This window comes from Hemicordylus capensis, chromosome 4, assembly GCF_027244095.1.
Source record: "Hemicordylus capensis ecotype Gifberg chromosome 4, rHemCap1.1.pri, whole genome shotgun sequence".
NCBI classification, from domain to species: Eukaryota; Metazoa; Chordata; class Lepidosauria; order Squamata; family Cordylidae; genus Hemicordylus; species Hemicordylus capensis.
Window position 1 is genome coordinate 170294346 of NC_069660.1, and position 25713 is coordinate 170320058.

Consider the following 25713-nt stretch of genomic DNA (forward strand, 5'->3'; position numbering starts at 1 on the left):
AAACAGTGTGTGGACAAAGGGGTTAAAACACACACCACCTCCCCAGTACTGTAGCCTCATCTGGATTGCCTGCCCCTTCATGCCTGCTATTCTTCAAAAGTTTGAAGAGATGGAGATGCATTCACACTCCTCTATTGTACTGTCGTGTTTGGGCCACAGATGTAAGCTTGTCTCTAATTGATTCAGGATAGGGATTACGAGTCCTCCAAACCTAATCCTAAATAATTAAACAAATTTGTGGAGGATAGGTCAGCCAATGATTCTTAGTCATGATAGCTAAATTGAGTTTCCATATTTGGAGGCTGAGAAAACAACAGTGGATGGCTGTTGCCCTTCTGGAGACATCTGGCTGGCTAGTGTTGGAAACAGAATGCTGGCCCAGATAGATCTTAGCAGGGGAGTTCTAGTAGTCTTGTGAGTCCTTTCCTTTCCCTGGAGAAATATCCCCAGACTTCTTTAGTTGCTCCAAGGACTACTGCACTGTGTGTGAAACCGAAGAGGAAGATGGGACAAAGGTCACCAGTACTGGCAGTAATTGTCGATGTCTGTTCTGCAGGTATTTAGCATGCAATGGGCAGTCTGAGCTGTGGGACTGGACCACCAGCATCTTGAAAGCCCAGGTGCGTAATGAGGATGTGTACGGCAGCAGTAATTTACAATGTTCAATGCAGTCCATAGTTTTACACATTTACCTACTTTCAAGCAATCTGCTAATTAAATGCATGTGTGACTGACCCAGATGCTGAAATGGCAGTGGGCTCAGATGTGATGGTTCACCTCCACCAAAGAGGTTCCTTGGATTGTATATGCTAATAGCTTGCAATGCTTATCCCTGGGAGATCTTTCTCTGCAGCCCATACTTTTCTTAATAAATAGCACTTACATTTATATACCGCTCTATAGCCGGAGCTCTCTAAGCGGTTTACAATGATTTTAGCATATTGCCCCCAACATTCTGGGTACTCATTTTACCGACCTCGGAAGGCTGGAAGGCTGAGTCAGCCTTGAGCCCCTGGTCAGGATCAAACTTGTAACCTTCTGGTTACAGGGCGGCAGTTTTACCACTGCGCCACCAGGGGCTATCCTTAATTTTAAAGTATCCTTAATTTTGATAGGCAAGAGGTGTAAAACCCAATTAATCATAAAGGCACTCTAGGGAATTTCAAGTATGAAGTGAAAGCAGCAGAAAAGGGATGCTAGGGCATTGTTTGATGGTATATGGTGCAAACACCTTGCTGAAACTAAGCAGGTCTACATCTGGTCAATGCTGGATGAGTGACCACCTGGGAGCTTCATGTATATTGCCCACAAGTCTGCAAGACCTTGGAGAGGTCCCAGGGAAAAGGTTGACTCAACACCAAACAGAGGCAGACTGGGCCCTTAAGTACTTCTGGGCCTCCCTGGGCTGCACCTCCCTACCTGAGGAGTGTAACTCTTAAAGAGGCAGCCTTCCGGAGCCTGGCACTCCTCCTCTGGCTCTGTCTACTCTTGCTGAGCTTGTTATTAGCACTGGTGTACTGTACTGGTGTACTGTGCAGACATCCGGGTGCATGATGGTGTGAAAGGGGCTGGCTTTGTAGGGCTCTTGGGTTCCAGGAGTGCTGCCCCAGGGTATCCAGGCACTAAGGCAGTTTCTTCAGCCCCAGGACTTTCTTGAGTCCCAGTCTGGTGTCGTCATCCAGGGTGGGACTAGTGCCGATCTTTACTCAGAGTCTGCCTTAGAGTCACTGCTGTGAGTGGGGGCTATGACAGGCTGGGCCCTGACAATACACTACCATGAGTTTCATAATGGAAAAAAGACTGGGTATAAATATAAATGAACCTTCCTGTTTGTTTAAATGGCTGCCTCTGTGTTTGAATTTAAGAACAGGCAACTAATGGACCTTATGGATCAGACAGGGATTGGGGGGAGGCAGTGTAGGTGTTATCAAAAGGTGACCATAGCCTTTAAATTCGCGCGGCCCGAATTTTCTTCTGCTGCAGAGCACAGTGGGATGGGAGATACTATTTGTGCAGCTCCCATTCATTTCAATGGGATTTGCACAGAAGAACTTTCTGGTGAATTTTGCCCAGAGTCCTGCTCTGCAGCAGTTAATTTGTTGCCCCCACATTCCTGGGAACTTAGAAATTACTTTCTTGCAACCCATTTATATTGGCAATTGTGTTTTTTGAAATTTTGAAATTGAAAGAATTGTGTTTTTTGAAATTTGAAGTTAGCCCCATAGTTCACACACAGAAAGTATTGGGGGGAAAGTGATACGCTGATGTTGCCAAAAAGTGCAGCCTTTTTTTGTGTGGGCAACTGTTTTGTCTGTACTTCCTTTATTGAACAAAGAACTTGTGAAGCTTTTCTCTTCCAGGGCTTTGATAACTAGTATGAAGTTCCCTAGTGTGTTAATTATGAAGCCAGGTAGGAATAATCAAAAGTGTCTTCAATAGCACATTCCTCTTACAACAGAATTTTGCTTTATAACCATTTTCTGTCTGTAACAGTGAAATGTAATTGTTTGAACTCAACACCAAATAAGGATCAATTTTCTAGCTGTACACAAAGCTTTGTATCATATGTCTATTTTGTCTCCAACAACGGGGGGTGTGTTGCAAAGTGGAGGAAGAGAGATGAGTTCCTGTTCAGATTTTAATGTTCTGTATAATTGATGACTGTCAAATAAGAATGTATCTCATGAAGGAAATACTTTTGTTCACAAAAATATCTGTCACATCCCTGGGCTCAAAGGGAGAAAAAGAAATATCAAAGGCTGATCTCTGCTCAAAGTATTACCAAAGAATGCAGCAGCAAACCAAACTAGACATGACAGGGGCAGCCGTGTGTGGCTATTCCTCTGTCAGCCTTATTCACATCTAAAGCAGGGGTGGCGAGTCTAATTTTTATAACAAATGTGCACACAGGTGAAGGGAGATTAACCCTGCCTCCTTCCCTGCCTTACCTCACTGCACTCTACTACTGACACTACTATGCTTCCCAGCTCAGCTCGCTTCTGGTATCCAAGCAGGACTGGGGGGAAAGTCCCTGAAGCAATGAAACATGGGAAATGAGATCTGCCTGGCAGGGGCAGCTCCCCTCATCCATTCATGTCTTCACTGTAAAATGTAGAGCCCCCTCCTACCCCTGCTTTACATGTGAACAGAGCAGAAAAAGACTACACCCTGTGAACACACATGGTGTAGAGACTGTTAACCTCTGAACACCAGGTGCCCCTGGAGGTCCAACAACATAAGAGGTTTCTTGCCTTCCTGGCCTCCTTGTGGGTTTCTTAGAGGCATCTGGCTAGCCACTCTTGGGAAAAGAATGCTCATCTCTTCTACCAAAGCAGCTATTTCCATACTGAGCTGTTTGCAGAACAAAGGTGGGGCTGGGGTCTAGGAGGTATTGCACAAAACACCCCTGGGTTCTAATCCATATACTCTGCATTTGATGGATTTGTTCACAGGTTTCATGAGAGCAGATAATGTTTCTTCCTTCTGCATTTTATAGCAATTCAGTGTTGTTCAGCCCCAGGTGCCAGATGGCATCAAGCTGTTCTTTTGATGCTTTCCCCTTGTTCTTGTTGCTCATGTTTGTTGATGAGAATTTGTTTTGTCACAATGTGATCAGTAGGATTGTTTCATAGTTTATCCTTTGTGAATTTAGGTGTAGATTATCCTTTATGGTCAGGGTGGGGTGGGGAATAACTGACTGTCGATGCCTCTATATAGAGGGGAGGCCTAAGGTTTCCATTGAGAGTCTGTGAACTCTATTTTACTTACTGATTAACTTAAACCATGTATATCCCTTTGGTGGGGCCTGACAATGTGCATCCAAAGAGGTTGACAGCAAGCTATTACTAATACATAATAAACATAAGATGTTTTTAAGAAGCTATGATGACTGATAAAAGGTTCTGGAGGGTCAGTGATGGAATATGTCCACCTAACAGGCCTCAGATGTTCTGCTGCTAGTGTCACTGTAGCCTGGAGGAACTGATGACAAGCTAAATCAGAGTATCTATCTCATCTCACCCACTTCCCACAGGTGTAGTGGTGACAGACATGCCTCTCAGAAGGAGAGTGACAAGTTGTGCCTGGTGCTCATGCCACCACCCTCCATCATGCTAGATTTTCATATCCCTCTGTTCAGAGTGACCCACACCTTTAGTGTCCCAAGTTTCTCTTTGCACTAGCTTTAGCTTGTAAAATTCAGATTCTACTTCTGTCCCTCAATGCCCCTTGGCTGACCTTTTAAACAGCCAAGGAAGTTGTTTTAAAAAGCCAAGGATGCTTTTTTCAATAAAAACATGGACCACCATCCAAACTAAGAGGTGGATGCAGGGAACACTTCCATGTGTGTACAGGAAGAAGGGGTGCTTTTTCGTGCTCCCCTCTTGCCTGTACAGCTGCCTGTACCTCCCAAACATATGCCCCTATGGGTTCCATCCTGCAAGAAAGTATACAGTGGATGTGAGCTTTCCAAAAGCACTCTCTATTATTAATTATCATCATCATCATCTTCCTGCTGTGGTTATAATTGATATTTTGTTCCATGGCATTTCAAAGAGCATGGTAGGGAGTAATGATCCGTATCTGAAGGGCATCTACATGGTCTTCCGAGACCACTGGCTTCATAGGAATGTTGTTTGCCTGAGAGGAAGGTTCCAAACTCCAGTTGCTTAGAGGAGGAGGTAATTCACAAGGTGTCTGAGTCATGGGAACATCTTGACATACCCAAATAGAAGGCATGAAGTGGCTGGTGGAATCTACAGTAGTAATAGTGCTTTCTGTTATTTGTCCCTCAAAACTCACACTAACATTTTGATGTCAAGAATCAATAATGCATCCTTTTTGAAGGAAATACTGTCTCTCTGAAACCCCTCCTCACTTCTCCTGTAATGGCCACATTTATAACAATAAACACCACCTCTAGAATAAGAATTGGCTTTCTGAAGATTTTGCAGATGGTAGACATACTCACAGAAAGTTGCTTAAAGTGAGATAGTTGATATTAAAAGTTAGTTTGTACAGAGTGATGGTGACCCTCTTCTGAACAGGGACCACACAATGCATCCCCGTGTCTTGTCACTGTAGGATAGGTGCCATCTCTTGTGAAAGGTACTTGACAGTCTCCCTTGATAGTCTGAAGCTTCCCTGGAATCACTCTGGTTGACAGACCAACTGCAAACCATGATTTCAGATCATGGTTGATTGGCCTCAAATAAATCATGCTTTGTTAACTGGCGCCAGTTCAATTAGATCGAACTAAATAAACCATCATTTTCATGCTGTATCAGAACCCCCCTATACCTTTAAGAATTGTATAGAAAAAGCATACCTAGTGAAATTTTCCTATCAGAGTAGTGGAGAGAGAAGTTGCAACTGGCAGAATTTTCCCTTTTATGAAGCTCTTAAAGATCCTGGGGTCCTCTTGCATTATAGACTATCAAGTTTGCTCTCCAATCCAGAGTACTCCAGCTTCTAAAGCTCCTTTGCACACCTGTTCACTTCCTATGAATAGCACATAGTCCCTAGGCCTTATGTGAAGGTTTCCTTCAGTCCCATATAGAACATTCTTTTCCCATAATGTCTGAACAGGGTTTATATCTCTACCACTTGCGGTTTCTTTAAGCTCCCTGCTTTTTAGCCCACAGCTTTGTCCTGCTTCCTTCAGACAGCTTGCCTGCCTTCCCAACATTCCTGTTCTGCCCATTTATATTTTTTGGGCATTATTTATATACCACCTAAATATGTCTCAAGGTTAAAATACAAAAGTTAAAATACAAAACACAAAATTTAAAATCAAAAATTAAAACCATAAAAACATTTTACAACTAGGTTAAACTTTTTAAAATATTTTATTTTATTATTTTAAATAAAAATATGTTTATTTCCCCAGCAGTACAGAGTTGCTCCTTTCTTTCAGCCAGGTTAGCTTTTTCTATAGCCCCACGTCCATTGGCCCTTTTCACCTCTCCCAGAAGCCGTCTACTTCCCTCTGCAGTAAGAATGTTCATTAACATTCCATGGCATCACAGTAGTCCTTGCAACGGCTAGAGGGGGAGGAGGCTTCACCACAGTGCATCTTCGATCATTACAATATAGATATTTTAAGGCATCTCCATGTATATAAATCAAAGGAAAGTGGAGAGCTCAGATGGCCAAACTAAACAAGCTATAAACATGTCATAGAATAGAATGAGATGAGTGAACATCTAATGCTGCGGATAGGAATAACAAGAAACAATTATTCTCTTCCTATCATATAGCATGACAGCATCTGCCCAGTCATTCTCCGCCGACGCTCTTCTTCCGACCTAGCCAAGCAGAAATTTGGCACCATGCCCCTGATTCCTCTGCGTGGAGACAGCACCAATCCCATCATGCTCTCTGCTAATCAAACCCTGGTATGCCTGCCTTGTCTGATTCCTACTGAAGCCTCAAAGCAAGCACAACTGCTTTGGTGTATGCACACCAAGAAGGCATTTTGAATGCATATGTGCATTGGGGGCATAATTGTACAGTATGTGTATATGTTGCACATGTGTGCACACAAGTCATAAACCAAGGTAGTGCTCACAAGGGTCAAGAGAGACATGGGTAAGAGACGTCTCTCAGTTTCTGTAATCAAAGAAAAGCTGGAATGGGCATGTAAGCAGCAAAACTCTTTTGTTTGGGGGGCATGTTCATACCCAGCTTTTTATTCCTGGGATATATCCTGAGAAAAGCTGGTGTGGTTCATGCCACACTGACTTGTGCTTTTCTTTTGGGTTTTAGTTGCAGTTGCCGGAAAGCCAGTTCATCATTAAAAGAGGAGTTAATTTCCACATGATGTCTGAAGAGAATTGGGTCTGTTCATGAATCAGATCCTCCAGTTTGCCATGTGTAGGAAGAGCCTGGGATATTTACTCATGAGTAGAACTGCTGATTGCAAGGCATTCATCCTGAAGATTTCCCCCAGCCAATAGATCTGCTGCAGCATTTCATCTTGAGCAGGTCTGCTGTGGGTTGGGGAGGGCTCCATTTCTAGTCGAGGCTGCAGTTCTTCCTCCACATGGTAAGCTAGGTGGCTTCCCCACAAGAAAATTTTCCGGTGCTCTTTACGGGTATAAACTGCATGCAGAAAGAACAGTAGAATGTTCCAAGAAGAAGATGGATGATGCGGGATAGCTTATCCCTCCTCCTCCTCCTCTGGAAAAAAGAACAGGTGGTGCAAATGCTCCCTCTGAATCCCTGCCAGGCTCTCAAAGTTGTGCCCTGATAGATGCACTGGCTGTGTTCTCCCTTGTCTGCTCTGTGGTGTTTATGGCTTCTCTCTGTCTTCTTTTTGCTTTCAGCACCGCCTGCATACACGAAGGACATTGTCCATGTTCTTTGTAAGTACCTGTGCCAGGTATTTAGATGGGGGTCCATTGTGTTATCAGTTCTAAAAAAAAGTCTCAGAGGCCATGAAAGCAGTCCACAGAGCCTCCCTTTTGACTGGTACCCTAAGTATTGTGGGTTCCCCCTTTTTTGCTCCCCACCCCCTTTTTGGCCTACTTCACACAGTTACAGGGCCTGCATGGTGGTACACTGTTGATTGGATCACACAAATGTGGCAAGGTGAAGCAGCTGCCTCAGGTGGCAGATTTTGGGTGCTATTGAGAAGAAACTGGAGGGAGGAGATCTGGTCTTGTGATAGCAAATACAAATTGCCCCCTTTGCTAAGCAGTCCACCCTAGTTGCATATGAATGGGAGACTACATGTGTGAGCACTGCAAGATATTCCCCTTAGATGGGGCCGATCTGGGAAGAACATCAGCATATTTGCATCCCTCATAGGGATTCATTGAGGGAAAGTTATTATACACCAAAGAATCCAAACACTTGAAAAAATAGTGACCACACATTTTGCTCCATAACTCCCACTTCTACAAGGGCTAGAGCTTAGCTTTTTTTAAAAAATTGAAAACTGGGGATTTGAGGGAATTAATAGGAGGGGTCCAAATCTCAATTCGAATCAAATCAGGCGCAATTCGATTTGTAACCTGATCTAGCCAATGGACCACAGGGGTGATTTGTTTTGTCTCCAAATCACCTGAATCAACTAGATTTGGGTACAAATTGATTTGTACCCAAATCAATTTGCACATCCCTAATGCTATGTGTGGCAAAGTACTGAGCCAAGAATGGGTTGGCTGCCTCTAGCCCTGGGAAGAAACTGGGAGGTAAGGGCAGGCCTTCCATGAAGTCAAGTGAGACAGCCACTGACAGCAGCAGATTTTGGGAGTGCCAGCAGGGTGGCAAAATGGGCTTCTCCCCCCCCCCCCCCTTCTTCAGCTGCTTCCCCAGCCGCTTACCACCACAGGAGCAGCTCTAAACTGAGTAAAGCCTCATCACTTGGCATGCTGCTGCTCCAAAATAGGCTGCCTCTGCTTCTACTCAGTGAAAGGTAGTTGCTGACAAATGGAGCAGAAGGAAGTGTACTCCATGGAGATTCTAGGCCAGCAGTGTACTCCTGAAAACACTTCCTCCTTCTGCTCCTTTCCTTGGTTTTTCAAAATTCAGGGCAGGAGCAGAGGAGGGGGATTGAGGGAGACAATGAGGGCAGCTCTGGCTTACACACTGCTGGGTGAGATGTGTGTATATGTGCACACGCATCCACACTGAAGGGGGGGGTGGAAGGAAAGTGAGTCAATGAGAGGGAGGAAAGATTTGTGGAGTGGGGTGGGGAAAACTGGCTGGACTTTACATGCCACAGAAGAAGGCAGCATATTTTGCTTCCCTGCCTGAGGCACTACAGTGGCTTTATTTATTTACTCCTTGGTGGAAACTCTGGGCTCCTTGGAGTAATGTAAATGGTTATGTTTATCCCCATGAGGTAGGTTAGGCCAAGAGATAATTGATTGGCCCAGAGTCAACCATTAGTTTAATGGATGGACGGAGATTTAAACTTGGGTCCTAGTCCAACACTCTGCCACTGCACCATGCTGGCTTAGGCCTCTGCGAATACACCAATCACAGCCTCTACTTGTAAGCATTGGGATCTTGAGCTGCAGTCTGAAGCACAGACTGCACAAAAAGGACTGATCTATTGGGCACATAAAGGCAAAAGGCTAGTTCCTGGCTGATCCAGAGGCTTGGTAAAGGTAAAGGTAAAGTAAAGTATGCCATCAAGTCAATTTTGACTCCTGGCACCCACAGAGCCCTGTGGTTTTCTTCTGGTAGAATACAGGAGGGGTTTACCATTGCCTCCTCCCCCACAGTATGATGATGCCTTTCAGCATCTTCCCATATTGCTGCTGCCCAATATAGTGCCAGTGGGGATTCGAACTGGCAACTTTCTGCTTGTTAGTCAAACATTTCCCCGCTGTGCCATACTGTCTGCCAGTTGCAGGGGCCAAAATGGAAAGGGGCTGTTTCTGTCTCTCTCAAGACAAAGGAACAAACCAAGATGCATGGCCTGACATCTCTTCTCTTCATTCCTCACAGCCCATGAAAATGCACCAGGACTCACTAGAGGAACAGCAGGAGGCAACTGAATCGGAGCCTGTCTATGAGGAGGTGGGCAACTTCTCGGGCATGGATTTTCTGGAGCTTGATCACTCCCTGCTGCCTCCTGTGGATCGGACCAAGAAGCCAGTCACATTCATAGAGCAGGTGCTATCCAGTCCACTGCCCCCCTGCCCAGTCCCCAGGTCATCTAGAACCAGCATAGCAAAGGAAAGCTCCCTGGGGAAAGACCTTTGTCTGGAGCTGGATACAGAGTCCCTGACACACAGGCTCCCAGGACACAGAGTGACTCAAAGTGCCTCTACTGAAAAAAAGACTGAACTACCCCAAGTACCATCTACACCAAATGGAGAGCAGGAGCAGCCAAATGCAGTGCTGAGCCTCCCTCCAGAGCCTCCAGCCAGCATGGAGACTCAAGTTAGGGACCTCAGAAAGAAAAGCTTCCAGGCAGACTTATCCATCAGTGACAAACTCATGCAGGAACTGAGCACTGCCATCTTCCGGAAGAATGAATGCCAGACACCAGTGAGGTCAGGGAAGCAGAACCTCTCACCAGATGCTGAGAACCAGGCTCAGCCAGAAGAATAATGTGATCTGAGGACTGGGATCTCTTAATCCAGGTCTAGGCTCAGTGTCAGTCCTGGACCCCAAGAATGGGTTATAAGGGAGTCTACAGAGCTTCATCACTTCTCTTTCCTGTGTAAGCTTCATGGAAATGAAGCCAGTGTCCTCCCTGGAATAGTGGCATTAAGAAGTCCTCACTTCCTCTCTTCTCACTATCTCTATTAATCATTAGCAGTTCCAGTTTCTCCTAGGGTTGGGGAAATGGCAGGAGGAGAAGCTTTGCCAAGACAGAACAATGTGCCCGTCCATTGATGATGATGAGCTCCAGCTCATCTGCAATACAATTATGTACATATTCAGGACTGTGTGTATGCCACAATTCCTTGACAGCACACAAAGGCACAGAATGTGGTATTGGGTGCATAATTCAACTTCCTGGAATCTCAGTTGTCATTTTCTTTTAAAAAAAGAAGAAGATGATGATGTTTCCAGCCCTCGTGGTCAAGAAGATGTGCTTGCAAATATATGGGCAAAGCCTGCTGAAATCTCAGAAGCCAGAGAGGAGTAGCTGGATATTTCCATTAGTTACAGGCAAAGCTTCAGGGCTCTCTCCTTAAATGACTAGCCGAAAGGAAAAATAATTATGCAAAATGTGATTAAACTATGCAAATATGTTCAGCTAGCATAATTGTACAGGTCACAGATTTCAGCTGTTGATGGTGCAGAATCTGCATTGTCTGGACCAGAGATATGGATCTTCCAGAAAAATTTGAATGGGATAATTTTCCCCTCAATTGCATAACACTTGCATGAATTCCTCCCCCCCCCCCCCCCCCGCCTTAAAAAGCCAGACTCTGATGCCCTAATTAGATTATGATCTGATCTGGCATGTGTTTTAACCTATTTTTACATTTTAAAAAACCAAAAAACTCTTCCACCATATTAATCTCCCATACTGTATCTCAAACGTTTTTCAAGTAGCCAAGTAGGTGAACTGAAATACTTGATTACAGGGAGGGAGGGGAATCCATAAAGGCATTTCCTGTGCTTTAATTTTCATAATGGAATACATTCAAAGCTTTATGTGGAAAGAAAAGAAATTATTGGAATACTTAAAACATATATTTTATTGTTTTGTTATGTTTACCCTCTCACAGGTTATAGGTATAATCTACTGAAAAATATTAATTACAACTTTAAAATGGCTGAATGTGCCTAACAGGGGCGTAGCAAGGTTGGAGTGGGACTGAGGACAAGATTTTAAAATGGGCCCCTCACTACTGATTAACAAAGGAGACTTTCAACCATGAAGTGTGATTCTATGAGGCGAGTCTCATGATCGGTGAGACCCCACCGTAAGGGGGTTTGTGGGGAGAGCGGCGTCTCCCCACAGACAATCAAGGCTGCAGCCCTGGGCAGCCGGATCAGTCGCCCACACGACTGCCGGCTCCGTCACGGAGCTGGCGGGGGCTGTGCGGCCCCCTGAAGTTCCATGTTGGAGAGATTCTTGATGGGGGGGGTCTCCTCATGTGTTGCCATGGCACAGAGGCACACCGCAGCAATACACGATCGGAAAACCCGGATTAGTGGAGCACTCGCTCCGCTAACCTGGGCTAAGGGGAGGGGTATTTAAGCGGGTTACCCATTTTGGGGAAAGCAGGCTCAATTACGAGCCCAGTTGTTCCCACGGTCCATGGAAAGCGAGCAAAGCTCCCTTAGCCCGCTTTCCATTGATCGTGAGAATCTCCTCTATGTATGTTTTCTCAGAAATCCTAACAAATTCAGTAAAGTTTGCTTGCAGGTAAGCGTGTGGAGAATTGCGGCCTCAGGCAGCAAATCTAACCACATTTAGCTGCAAGTACATTCCACCGAAACCTAAAGGACTTTGTAATTTTCTGCCATGAAACAAGCCACTTACAGGACATTTTTGATGGGTTTCTTTCAATTTAAAAAAATATTAAAACCCAACAATTTGTCCAGTCCACTTCAGTTTAAATATACATATTCCTCCCACCCTGCCCTACATCTCTGCTCAATACCAAAGCCCTATGGCAAGTACCGTATTTTTCGGACAATAAGATGCACTTTCCCCCCAAAAAAGTGGGGGGGGGAATGAGGGTGCATCTTATGGTCCAAATGCTGTCCCCCACCCCGCCCCCCCACCTGATTAGGGGCCAAATCGGCCCAAGCTAACTGCCGCCGCGGCGCCCGCGATGCTCCCAGGCATCCTTTGCGGCCAAAGCGCCAGTTCGGGCCGAGGCTTTGGAGAGAGAGGAGCTCTGCTTGCGAGCTCCTCAATCCTTCTCCAGTTACCAGTATGGGTCCCTGATTGGGCTTAGAAGGTTAGGACTGGGCAGCTGGGAGGGCGGTCAGCGGCGGGGGGGCAGCCACGGCGGCAGTTAGCTTGGGGCGATTCGGCCCCTAATCAGGTGGGGGGGCGGCGGGGGACAGCATTCGGACGATAAGACTGGGTTTGTCTTATCGTCCGGTGCGTCCTATGGTGCGAAAAATACGGTAATTCCCAGTGATCTAAAGGCTGGGGCAGAAAGGGGGTGGTTTTTTTATGAAGGCAAAGGGCAGATTCTTCCATATGAGGGTGTAATGATGGTCTAAGAGGGGGCTTCTGCTCCAGACATTTTTGTAATTTTCTGCCATGAAACAAGCCACGTATGAGAATTTTTGATGGGTTTTTTAAAAAAAATAAAAAATATTAAAAACCAGCAAATTCCTCAGTCTGTTTCAAATTAAATATTCAGAGTCTTCGTAATCTGCCCTACATCTCCCCCCACCCCATATCAAAGCCCTATGGCAAGCCAATCCCTAAATATCCAAGGGGGGGGGATAACCACAAAAAAGGAAATCACATCATACCTCCATTACTAAGCCTGAGGAGTCAAAGGCTGAGCAGAGTTGTGGTGGGCAAGGGCAGCCAGTGCTGGCCACCGTGCCTCCTTCCTTCCTTTGTGCCGGCCTGCCAGCACTAGAGTTCAGGCTTCGGTGAGGCCTGCAAGGGGGCCTCTCTGGAAGCCTTGCCCACCCGCCAAACAGCTGAGAGGCAGAGACTGAAGGAACTGTAGCAGCTTGCAGGCTGCTTAACTTACTGGGCCAGCGAGCTGGAGGGGGAACAGGAGAGAGGGTGAGCAGGCAAGGGGGACTGGCTGAGGGGCAGGTGTCTAATATTGCATTGGCAGCCATTCATTGTTACTAATGCATTTTATGAAACATCAATGCTGGACATCCAGACTAGCACTGCACATGTGCTGCGGTGGGAGTTGCAGACACCACTAAGCTGTTGCTTGAGCAGGGGAAGAGGTGGTTTTTGCCAGTCTTCCTTTCCTTTGAAGCCCAATGCATGTCATCAAAATATGTTTCTGAGGGTCATGCAACCTTTAGGTACATATTTGGGTGACAACAGTGGGCTGCAGATGGAAGGGAAGGTTGGTGGAAATTACACCCTCCTCTGCTAAAGCAACAGTGCAGTGGTAATCTGCAATTCCCACTGCTGCACATGCACAATGCTAGTCTGGATGTCAACCAATGAAGTCTTAGAAATGGAAATTTCCAAGCCACATCTCTGGTCTGGACACAGAATTTTGTTTAGCACACAAGTCTACACAGTTCTTCCAAAATCCCAGCAGTAAATGCTCTTGCAAAGGTAAGGAATCTTCTCTTCCTGAAGCTTTTCAAGCAATATTTATAGTCGATGAAAGGAATGTTGTACAGTGCAGAGGAAGAAGGTTTCCTTCTCATGAGCAACCAGCATACTACACTAGAACAGGGTGACTAATGGGCACTGGAGGCCTGGAACACATCTGTCGAAAAGAGGAACAACAGTAGATACTGGAGGTAGAGGGCCATGCAAGTGTTGGTGGGGACACATGAATGAGTCACAGGTGTTTAGAGTGGTTAAATGAATACAGTTACCAAATGGGCTGCACTCAACATGATGGTGAAGACACTGTGAGGCTATTCCCACGAGCAGCCAAAATTGGGCTAGGAGAGCCTAGCCCGATTTTTGCTGCTCGTGTAAACCACAGTGGCTTACAAGTGGCTAGCCCGCTTGAGTAGCCCTCCCCTTAGCCCAGGTTAGTGGAGTGAGCACTCCACTAACCAGGGTTAATGGAGCGAGCACTCCACTAACCAGGGTTAACAGTGGCGCAGCTCCGCGGCGCAGCAACTTGCAAGGAGACCCCCGGCTGGGAGGCCAAAAAGCAGACTCCCGGGTTGGGGGTTTCTCCAGCATGCCCTGCGTGCTCGTGCAGGGCATGCTGGAACTACCGGGGGCTGCGTGGCCCCCGAACTCCCCAGCCCCCGCCAGCTCCATGACGGAGCCGGCTGTCGTGTGGGCGGCCGCAACAGCTGCCCAGGCAGGACTTGCTGCTCATCGTGAGTTTGTGAGTAGTGAGTACTAATTTTCATGGCCTTTTGCTCCCCACAAAACAGTAACAATGCCTCACCATTGTCAACTGGAAACCAGAACTGCAACTTTGGGTACTTCCAGACAGAGGGCTTTTGTGTGTGTGAGCTTTCATGGGTTTGCACAAGGAACTGTGTGAGGAGTCGCAGCTGACTGTATAAAACAACCAATTCTTGTACTAGCTCCTCCTATGATATCTGTTTGCATTGGGAGTGAAGGGTTGAGGACCACTGCAGATTGGGGCCCCTCCTACTAAAGTGCAACTTTTTTAGAAATTGAATTTTGTTGTGCCTTCTAATTTACCACATTTCTGCAGCATTTTCCCCACCCCTCCCCCACGTCTACCAAGACTGCCGTGGAACCCATATTTGAATATGTGGCTTTTGGTATCTCCTTGTTCTCCTAATAAATTACTTCCTGAAAATCCCACTTTAAAAATCGCTTCCTGAAATCATGCTCAGTTCTCCTTTCCTCCTGCCTGATCTTCTGAAATTACTTGGCTGCAATCCTACACACACTTTCCCAGGAGTGAGTCCCACTCAATGGGACTTCTGAATAAACATGCCTCTATTCTACTGTTGTGACCACAATTTCCAACTTTTAATTTTTTTGATGTGATATTGCTGCTCTTGCATTCTTTTGACTGCTGGGGGGAGAACAGGTTATATATTAGCTTTGTGCTATATTGATATATTTATAGATGACACTGACCATAGACAGAAAATCACTAAAATATGTATAGCTGGTTTGTTTCTTGTCCAAAGGGGATGGAAAAGGCACTCACAGTAGACCTTTGGGAGGCCAACATACATCCAAATTTCAGATACATAGGTGTGGGGTTTTTTGTACACACACACTTTGAACTTTTGAGGTTTGACTTTTTGCCATTTAAATCACTGTGGTCTCTCTAATCTGAAGGAGTGAAAAGGAAACTAGGTTTCCAACACTTTGTGGTTTTGAATTCAACATGGTTACTATTGTTCTCAATTCAGTCAGTCAGAGTGACAGAAAGAGAAATAGCAGAGGGAGAGAAGGCTGCTTTTCCTTAGGGCAGGGGTTCCTAACCTGTGGTACTTCATATGTTGAACTACAACTCCCAGCATCCCCAGGCACAATAAATTGTACCATAGCTGGGGATAATGGGAGTTATAGTTCAGCAACATATGGAGGCTCTCCACATGAGCAGTGTGGAGAGCTAAGGAGGATTTGGCGTGGAGAGCGGGCTTGGCCCATTCTCCCCACACACAAGCACTCTGCCCTCCCTGGGTGGCCGGATCAGCCGCCCACATGATTACCAGCTCCGTCATGGAGCCAGTAGGGGTGGTGGGAATCAGGGCGCAAGGGTGCAGGGCATTATGGGGAGACCCCCAATGCTGGGAGGCTTGTTGCCTCCCAGTCGGGGGTCTCCTTGTGAGTCGTCGCGGCACACAGTCGCACAGCAGCGACTCACAGTCAGGAAAACGTTTTAGAGGAGGGGGAATTAAACAGGCTAGCCACTGGGCTCGCCCATGAGCCTGGTGGTTCTCACGGCCGCTGGAAAGTGGGCTCCCTTAGCCCACTTTCCAGCGGTCATGAGAAAAGCCTCATGGAGTACCACAGGTTGGGAACCCCTGAACTTAGGGCTAATGAAGAGTACAATTGTTTTATTTTTATATATAATAAATAAAGATAAAAGAGTCTGAAATTTAATTTTGAAAAACTGGTTTCAATTTTTTTTAAGAGCCGCAGAAGGTGAGAACTGGAATAAAAGAATGGTCAAGGGCAGCAGTGAGGGGGTGTTTGGGAGCATACCCTTGAGAATCTGCCCATTCATACATCACGCCTATGCATCACCACCATTCCTGGACTCGTGCTCTTCTCCATCTACACCTTTTTCTTCTCACACAAAATTTTCCCTTTCTGTGATCAAGTGGCGGGGAGGGGGTGTAGTAATGAAAAAACACTGATCTTCCACAGATTGCACAAGAAAAGCAGCTTGTACAAGAAAATTACAGGATTTGCAAAACATCATCTGAATAGACCATAAAAAAATATGTAAGACTCAGCTGTCATGCTAGAACTGTCTGAAGAATCCCTCCATCACTTGGGCCAGATCACCCAGCAGATGTGACCATGATGGGATTTCCTGGTGCTTGTAAAAGGTTTAATAGCTATGGGTGGGGTGGGGGATCCAACTGCAATAATGGAAGTGGAAGTTCAAACACTCTCCATGCAGTTTTCCTAATGAAAAGCAACTTATGAAACTGCAATTTTCAATTTTAACCCTGTGGGTTAAAGCATACATATATGTTTTGCCCCATGGGACAAACAGCAGTTGGGGAAAATTATAATCAAGGATAAGACTAACACCATCACCCCACAACTGCTATTCAATGTTTTTAGAACAGCAAGATTGGAAACATAGTTGTTGCACAGAAATCGAATGCAAACTAATAGTTCAGTCCTATGCAGGTTTATTCAAAAGCAGGCCTCAAACTCAATAGGGCTTACACCCAAATAAGTGTGCATAGGATAAAATGCTTTTACAGCAAACGATTTTATTATGTAAAGTCCTGCACTGTGAAAAAAAGCCTAGAGTTGCACAAAATTCAAAATCTAGTGTGATGAGATTGTTTCCAAACATACTGAACCGAGAGGTGACTACCTTGCTCAGCAGATGCTATATTATGGGAACTATAACATTGTACCTCCAGTTGGGAAAGAGATGACCAGGGGCATTTCCAGATGGCAATAAACTGCAGGATGTTCAAAGCTTTTGCGCAAGTTCCAAGCACAATCGCGTTTTCCATACACAGGTTGTTGCAAGCTTAGATTATCCTTCCTAGACTGATCTTACCCGGTGTACACAGGCTGATCAGGAATCTTGTGATTTTCACAGTGCCACCTGCTGGCTAGCTCTTCCATTCCAAGAAGAACCCATCCCTTTCCATTATTACGGCTGTGGAGATGGGGGAAAGGGCGGGTTCTTTTGGAACGCAAGAGCTGACCAGCAGGTGGTGCTACAAAAAACCACACAAGTACTATCGTGCTAGGAAGTAAAGTGGAAGATTGCAGCAGTATGTGTACTGACGGTAAGATTGCACTTGGAACTTGTGAAAACTTTGAAATCCCAGTTTATTGGTGTCTAGAAATGCCCCAGAACATAAGAGCTGCAAAACAATCTCTGATCGGCAATTCTAACATGTTTTTAAAGGCATCCATCCCCGCAAAGGAAAATAGTAACAGCGACCTCAACTACCTACCATCTCCAGTTAAGTAATTAATATGAAAACAAACTGCAAGGTTTCCAAAGGCAGCAGCAGAACTGAGCTGAAAGTCTTGCAAACATACTTTGCAAAACGCAATCGCCTTGCTTCATGCTGAGCAAGTTTCTTTCTTGTCGGCAAAGTAAATGCAGGACTGGGGGTGTACTTGTAGCTACATAGAAAAAAAGATGTCATCGGTCCACAAGGTGGTGCTAAAACGCCACGAGACAAGGCTCGATACGGATAATTTTCGGATAGGAACGAAGCGGAAGACAAAGCCGCCTTCACTTTTTTACCTCCACCATCTAGCCTTCCGGCCCCGATGGGAGCAGTCCATTGGCGACCTTAAACAGTCTCTGGTAGTTAGCCAGCAATGACTAGAAGGCTGTTCTTGGCTCCCTGGTGCTTATGTGCGGGCAGCATTTGCAGCGCGGGGCTTTTTCGTGGGTCAAACTAGTCGTGCGTTTCTTATCACCGACAGTTTGCTTAAAGGGCGGGGGACAGAAACAGAGTCTCGTTGGCTGCAATAGAGAGCAGAAGAGAAACAGGGCAAATGGGCCGGTTAACCCTTCCCTTCCTGCCTTCCGTCGGCTCAAAACTCCACCCTTTAACCTCGTTTTGCTAACTAGGGCGAAGAGTGTTTTGCAGGAGTTTGGAGGCTGTTGTTAGGCAGCAGTACGAAGAGAATTACTGGATTATATTACTATAACCACCCCTGCCGCCACCCCAGCTTTCCCCTTTAAACTCCAGCTTCGTTCAGTATCTCCCACCGCCTTCTTCCCTTGCTTGTCGCCCCAAGCAGCCGCAGCGCTCCGCTCAGTCGCCTAGGGTTTAGCCCGGGGAGATGTGGAGCACTGAGAAAATGACCAGAAGACGTCTCTCTCGTGGGAAAGGGCCTAATTGGAGCTGCGGGGCTTTCCGTCCGCAGCAGCGAAACTGTCGTCGCATCAATGCAAACGACGAGCCCTGTTTCGATGTCCTGCTGTAGTAGAGGACGGTGCGCGGTCAAGCGGGCAGCCCTGGCCGCGCAAACCATCTTGCTTCAGCCACAGCACCTTCCCAGTAGGCTAGGCGAGTCGAGTGAGTGAGCAGCAGGACTCTTCCTGGGCTGTGGGCGGCTCCAGCTTCGCAAGTACGTGATGCAGACCCGGGGAGGAGTCGGGCGAGACAAATCGCAGCAGTTCCGGGCTCTTCTCCTGGGTCACAGTCGTTTGGAGCTGGTTAACTGCGGGGCGTCCAGGAGCCCGGGGCAATGCAGCCCCCACCCCGCAAAGTAAGTCCTCCCTCCCTGGACTAGCCACATACCTGTCCCTACACAAGGCAGTGAGTATGTCCCAACCTCGGTCTGCTTGCAGGAACTACGGCACAGCTTTGCAGAGAACCCCTCGTAGGAGGTGGGGTGAGATGTGGGCGGAAAGCGAAGGACTCGTGTCCTGATAGGCCTCTTCAGACATGCGGTTGGTAGAGGAAGGAGGCACAGAAACGCTAGGCGTCCCCGCCGTTCTGAGTAGGGGGCACCCGTTGCCAACCAGTTGCTGATAAGTTAAGAAAACGCCCGCCTCGCTTTCCGGATGGTACCCCGCCCCCCTCTTGGCAGGCTGGCACCTTCGGTGCTAAGGGGTCCCTCTCCCCTCTCCCTGCCGTGGAGGAGAGCAGGTAATCAATCAATCCGTGACAGACAGTCTCATGTGGGCGGTGTCTTTCCTGGCCGCACTGTCCAGCAGGGAAGCATCTGTGAGCAGGCTCTCCCATCTGGTCTCTTTAAACCCGGAGGGACCTTCATCTAACAATACTGAGAATTTATTTAACGTCTTCGAGTTTTCTAAGCTCTTCCTATATCGTGTTATTTTTCAAACAATCCTGTCTGGGATGTGAGGCAAAGGCATAGAGAAGAGTAGTGTGCCTAAAGTCACTCTCAGATGATGACAAGCAAAATTTGAACCAGGAACTTTCTGGTTCGGAGCTCTGTCCTTGGTCCCTCATGCTGAAGCAGGTCTCCTGTGTGTATGAGGCTCCTGAATGCTGGCAGAGAGAGGTGGCCTATTGCTATTCTTCCGGGAGTGGGGGCTGCTGTGTCTGCCTGGTTTCTGCTGCTAGGGGGAATAGTGGATTTCTTCCCACTCAGCTCTAGGTGGGTTGTCCTAGAGATGCTGTAGGCCTGAGGCAGCCACATGTTCCTTGTGCTGTGCTCTTGTGATAAGAATACAACTTCAACAAATCACCAAAAATCATCTCTCTGCCCAAATCCTTTGAAAAAATTCTGATAGCTTCCTTGCCTCCCTTGGGCACTACCACCAACCCCACAGCACTCTAGGCCACCCCTCCCCCCCCCCCGACGTGAAGCGATACACCTCCATTATACCTTATGGGGGGAAACCTTAAAGACCCGTACACTTCAACAATTCACCAAAAATCAGCCCTTTGCCCAATACTCCTGCAATTTGGGTGGAAGCCTCTACCCATTAGGCACTTAACTTAAACTGAGTAGTACCCCACTGCCTTGCGGGTAGGAGTGGGGTGTAGTTGGCACATGGCAGTTGACAGTTGGTGCTGTTGAAAAGACAGTCAAAATGAATAGAAGAAATGAAGGTGTGTAATGAATCCTCATAAGGATTTATTGAGTGAAAGTTATTATACACCAAAGAATCCAAACACTTGAAAAATAGTGACCACACGTTTTGCTCCATAACTCCACTTCTATAAGGGCTTAGCTTTTAAAAAAAATGAAATCTGGGAATCTGGGGGAATTAATAGGAGGGATCCAAAACATGACTCGATTCTAATCGTGCACGATTCGATTTGTACCAGAATCTAGCCAATGGACCACAGTGGTGATTTATTTTGTCTCTGAATCACCCAAATCAGCTAGATTTGGGTACAAATCGATTTGTACCCGAATCAGTTTGCACATCCCTACAGTACTCAGAGGTATACGGTCTCTGAACATGGAGGCACCACATAATCATCCTGACAAATAGCCAGTGGTCTATTATGGAGTTCTTTCCTGCATGGATTTATCCAGTTCCTTTTTAAAGCTGTCTAGTCTAGTGGCCACCACTACATCCTGAAGCAGATAATTCCATAAATCAGTCACGCTCTATGTGAAGAATGGCTCTTTTTGTTTGACCTGACTCTCCTGCCAATCAGTTTCATTGGATGAAAATGAAATGCTCTGGCATTATGAGAGAGAAGAAGAAAAGATTCTCTCTATTCACTTTCTCCACAGCATGCATGATTTTATAAGCCCCTATCATGCTCCTCCCCCAGTTGTCTTTTCCCCCTAAACTAAAGAACCTCAGCTATTTTAGCCTTTATTTTTAGAGAAGGTACTCCAGACCCCTGGTAACTTTACTTGCCTTTCTCTGCATCTTTTCTAGTTCTACAGTATCCTTTTTGAGATGCAAAGGCCAGAACTATGGGATGTGTTCCAAGGGCAGCCACACCATAGACTACAATACTGGCAATTTCATTTTCATACCTTTTTGTCATCCCTAGCATGGAACTTGTACTTTTCACAGCTGCTGCACACTGGGTTGATGTTTCCATTGAACCTTATTTGACGTTTTGTTGTCCATTCACTCAGTTTGGCTAGTGCAAAATCTCTTTTTTTGACAGGTTAAGCTAACCCAGGAGGTGAAGGTACGCTTCATAGAGCAACTGTCCAGCCTGCAGAATAAACATCAACGGGAGCTGGAACTCCTAGAAGACATCAGGTAACAAGCTGAGCCTGCAGGGGGTCAGAAGAACTTGGGGGCAGGGGAGGCAGAGAAGAGAGGATCTGCCTCTTCAGCAGATTCAGCAGTGTGTCTGGGAGATTTCCCTTCCCTTCCCTTGCTAAACAGCTCGAAAAGCAAGCAGGACATCCAAGGATGACTGCAAGCTTTCCCCTCACAGAGCCCAAGGCAGCAGAAAGGGAGGCTGGCTGAGATGGGGAATGATGTTCATTGGCAGCTAATTAGTGGGCACACAAAGCAGCAGAGCACCTGGGCCTCCTGTTTCTTCCCCAAGGAGCCTAGCATTAAAGAACAATAGCTTTAAGATCGGTAGTTGCTCACCTGCCTACACACACCCAACCATACTGTCTATATTAGCCTTGCACCTGAAACCCCCAATCATGTGATCCTCCTAGAGCTGATCTAGTAGGCCTGTAATTGGGGTCACAATCATATGAGGAAGTTTTTTCCCTTTGTAATTAATGAGCCAGGCTCATTAAACCCAGTCTTGCTGAGCAAGACTGTGGCACCTCAGTGATGAACATAAGAAGCTGCTTTATACTGAGGCAGTCCATCTGCCCCAGTGGTTTCTGCATTGATGGCAGCAACCCTCTAGGTTTTCAGAGTGCAACATCTTTTTTGTTTGAGCCTTTTCTTAACCCTACCTGGAGATGCTAGGGATTGTATCTGGAATTTTCCTCTTGCCAAATATGTGGCTACAGCCCCATTCCCAAAGCTTTTACCCAATGTGGAACAATGGAGACGGGGAAAGTAGCAGCTCACCACAGCCTTCTGGGTTAGAAAGAGTCAGCTGCTAGATGGTTGGGAAGATTTTGTTCAGTTGAGGTCTTCTCTAGAAGCCGTTGTCAGGAAAATTACACAGTATGTGTAGTTCCATGCTTTTTGTGGGAACTTTTCTTTTTTTAACACAATGCGGCTGCAGTTTGAAGGGCCAAAGCAGTGATGTGAGGATAACTCCTTGTCCTTTTCCCCTTCACCATTTTCCTGCTGAAAATCTTCCACCTACTCAGCTGCTTTTACCCTAATTGGGAAAATAAATGAGTAAAAGCACCTGGTGGGAATGGAAGAGAATGACATCATGTGTCCTTAGGCTCTTGTAGGCTTTTGTTTACGTAAAAGATATGAGAAGAGGGTTCCCTGTCAAAAAAGGGTTCACAGTCTAAACACACACATACCAGCAGCCACCTCTGGGGAGATGCTATGCTGGGCTAAACAAAGGTAGTTCTCCCACTTCTATATATGAGAACTACCAAAGTGTTTCTTGCCCAGTTAAGGGGGGTGGTTAATGGTCAGTTCCCATTTCTCCTGTCCTAGATTCTGTTGAAAATTATAAGCTGTGTGCATTATAGAAATAAGAAACCACCTTGCACTAAGTTGGACTAATTCCCCATCTAGTCCTTGGACTCCCCAAAATCACAGACAGAGGGCTTTCTGAGTTCTGCTGCATGTTTAATTGAAGATAATGGGGACTGAGCCCATGACTTTCTATTTGCAAGTCATTTGCTCTGCCACAGAGCTTCTGGCCTTGTGAACATCACTGCCAAAGAAAGGGAACCCTCAAGGCCAGACTTGTGGGTTTTCTGGAAAATTTGAATTGGTAGATGTCCAGAAAGATTTCCCAGTCACCTATTTTCTCATTTGCATACATTTTGCTTTAATATTTTTTAGAAAATTTTGCTGTGATCTGACTTGGCATGTTATTTAACCTATATATTTAGTAAAAACAACACCATATTAATTTGTAGCTAAAAGTTTTTCAAGTAGCCAAGCAGTTGAACTGAAATATTTGAGAGTGGGATAAAGGCATATTGAAATGAATTCAAAGTTTTATGTGGAAAACCACTACCCTCAGGGACACATTTCAGTGATGCTTTGTTTTTTCTCTGCAGGTCCTACAGCAAGCAGCGATCCGCTATTGAGAGGGAGTATGGGCAGGTGAGATGTCAAGGTTTCTGAGCTGCTTGTTTGAAATATGTTGCGTAAAATTTGAATGTGTTACAATTCAAATAGTGTTCAGCCAGCAACAGATCATGATAGGAACCATACAATTGCAACAAAAAAGCAGCGTTACTAGCTGTTGTTACAGCCAATTTTCCATGATTTAGGACTTTAAATAACAAATTGTTCCAAGAGATGGAAACAAACTAGACTTATCCTGCCCTTTCTGTGCCAACACCCTCCCCTCTCTGAAGAAAGTAACCAAGAGGGCACTCGGCCACAGCATTAGAACTGTCGGGCAGTGAATCTGAGGTCAGACATGATAATCTTTTAATGCCAAAGACTAACTCTGTGTATAGAGGGGTCACTCAAGCTTCTTGTCAGAGCCATGGTCCTAAGTATATCATGTAACTGTTCCTTTTAACTTCCTTTAAACCTGGAGGTCAGAGAGATTCCTAGATTCCTTGTGATGACTGTTAGGCAAATTCAGCTGAGCCTGGATTTTGTATAGTATGAAATGTGCAATTGGGAGCACCATGCTACATTAGACTTCTTGGAAGGAGAACTGGTGCTAAGCTAAGCAGTGGCACCGACCAGGGGTGTAGCTATAATTGAGTGGATGGCTTCAAAGAACCTGGGGGCCCCCAGCTCCTGAGTAGGCTTGAGCCCAAAATGGCTCCGCCACATTTCAGCGGCAGCAAGAGTATTCCCTTAAGGGCGAGGGAAGGTGCACTCACCTCTCCCGCCGCATTTCCCCCACCGGCACTCCGTTGTTTTGAAGCCCCTCAGGGCGGCAGCATTCCTTCCTGCCTCCCCATTGCCTCATCGGCCGGAAGTGGCTGGAAGTACCGGCTTCACATGCACTGGTCACGTGCACACGCATGCACGGCAGACGGATAAGCGCGCACATGCGGCAGGCCCATGCACATCTGGTACTTCCGGCTGTTGAGGGCTACAGGGAGGAACACTGCCACCCTGAGGGGCTTCAAAACAACGGAGCGCTGGCGGGGAAAATGTGGTGAGAGGCGGGAGTGCACCCTCCCCCACCCTTAAGGGAACACCCCTGCCGCTGCCAAAACGGCCTCGGCTGCCGAAACGTTTCTGAAGCCTCTACAATGGCCTGCGGAACGTTTCGGGCTCAAGCCTGCTCCTGAGGGGCCCCCATCTCCACCCCTCCCTATTTTCTTCATTATCTCCCTCGTTCCAAGGGGCCACCATGGAGAGGAGTGAACACGGACTCCCCTACCCCTTACTGTGACCCTGGCATTGACGGTGGATCTGGCTCTCATCTGTGTACTGTTTTAAGGAGGCCTTCTGCTCAGTGCCCTGGAAACATGAGGTGCTTCTAGCCAACCTGCTCAGAAGGCGGGACTTCCTCTATAGTAGTGACACAATGCACAACTTTGCTTTCCTTCTTATTGCTAACAGCATTCTGCCCTTTAGCCTTCTTGCTTCCTGCTCCTGCATAATCTCTTGATTGCATCTGGGCACTGCACAAATAGATGGCTTCACTTGGCTGTCCCCTTTGAGGCTCAGGACCTTATCCCTTGAGGTCCTAACCTGGGATTGCATGTGAGTACGTGAAGTAATCCCTTGCAGTATCATATCACTCCTTCATTTGGTCTGCTGCCATTTTGTTCCATATCATCTTCTTTTCTTTCCCATTTTGATCCATATGAATCTCTTAAGAATGCTGGTAAATACTGCTGCCATATATAATTCCTGCCCCTCCTAGGTATTTTCCATGCCTAGAACTGGACATGAAAGATGGATTCAGAGATACAGACATCTATTAGATTCAGCTCATATGTTCAGTAGAATCTTTCAAGCCTTTCTAGAACTGTATCACTGCAGGTGGGGGATTGCATGTTTGAATCCTCCCTAAGCTAAAGTTATAACTACACATTGAACAGAAATGCATATTACAGTTTTCTGTCCCCCACCCACTGTTGTTTAACAGGAAAAGCCAACATGGTTTGAAAAACAAACCTATTTGGAATCTGGGACGGTCCAGGAACTAGAATTGGGGCATAGAAATGCCAGGTAGCAAAAGGGTTAAGCCACCTTTCTTCTCTCTTTCAGGAAGGGTCAATAGCTCTGTAGCAGAATGTATGCTTTGCATGCAGAAGTCCTGGTTTCAGTTCTTAGCATCTCCCGATGGGGCTGGGAAAGAGCCCTGTCTGAAGCCCTGGAAGATGTAAGCAGTATTGTAACGCCACTTAATAGGTTCCCTGTTGCCCCATTGTAAAGGCAAGGCAGGGCAGGGGATCACCAGAAAATCACAAAAAGAGAGGAGACCCTCAGAAGCCTTACACAACAGAGTTTACTGAGCCCA

General features: G+C 46.3%; 2 protein-coding genes across 10 annotated transcripts in view; both read left to right on the top strand.

Moving 5' to 3' along the window:
* The window catches only part of ARAP3 (ArfGAP with RhoGAP domain, ankyrin repeat and PH domain 3), a 71442-nt gene extending 58673 nt beyond the window's left edge, over window positions 1-12769 (top strand). For all 5 annotated transcript variants that reach the window (XM_053250250.1, XM_053250251.1, XM_053250255.1 and 2 more), the window contains 4 exons: window positions 557-620; window positions 6258-6395; window positions 7326-7364; window positions 9460-12769. In XM_053250250.1, the coding sequence (XP_053106225.1) occupies window positions 557-620; window positions 6258-6395; window positions 7326-7364; window positions 9460-10068 (850 nt within the window). In that variant the 3' untranslated portion in view covers window positions 10069-12769. The remainder of the gene's footprint in view (window positions 1-556; window positions 621-6257; window positions 6396-7325; window positions 7365-9459) is intronic.
* A 5974-nt stretch (window positions 12770-18743) lies between these two features.
* FCHSD1 (FCH and double SH3 domains 1) overlaps window positions 18744-25713 on the top strand; it is a 52416-nt gene continuing 45446 nt past the window's right edge. For 3 of the 5 annotated variants that reach the window (XM_053250256.1, XM_053250257.1, XM_053250259.1), the window contains exons 1-3: window positions 18744-18979; window positions 21322-21419; window positions 23330-23375. In XM_053250256.1, coding sequence (XP_053106231.1) covers window positions 18959-18979; window positions 21322-21419; window positions 23330-23375 — 165 coding nt within the window. In that variant the 5' untranslated portion in view covers window positions 18744-18958. Of the gene's footprint in view, window positions 18980-21321; window positions 21420-23329; window positions 23376-24821; window positions 24951-25470; window positions 25576-25713 lie in introns of those variants that run through there. The other 2 variants (XM_053250260.1, XM_053250258.1) reach the window with 2 other exon arrangements.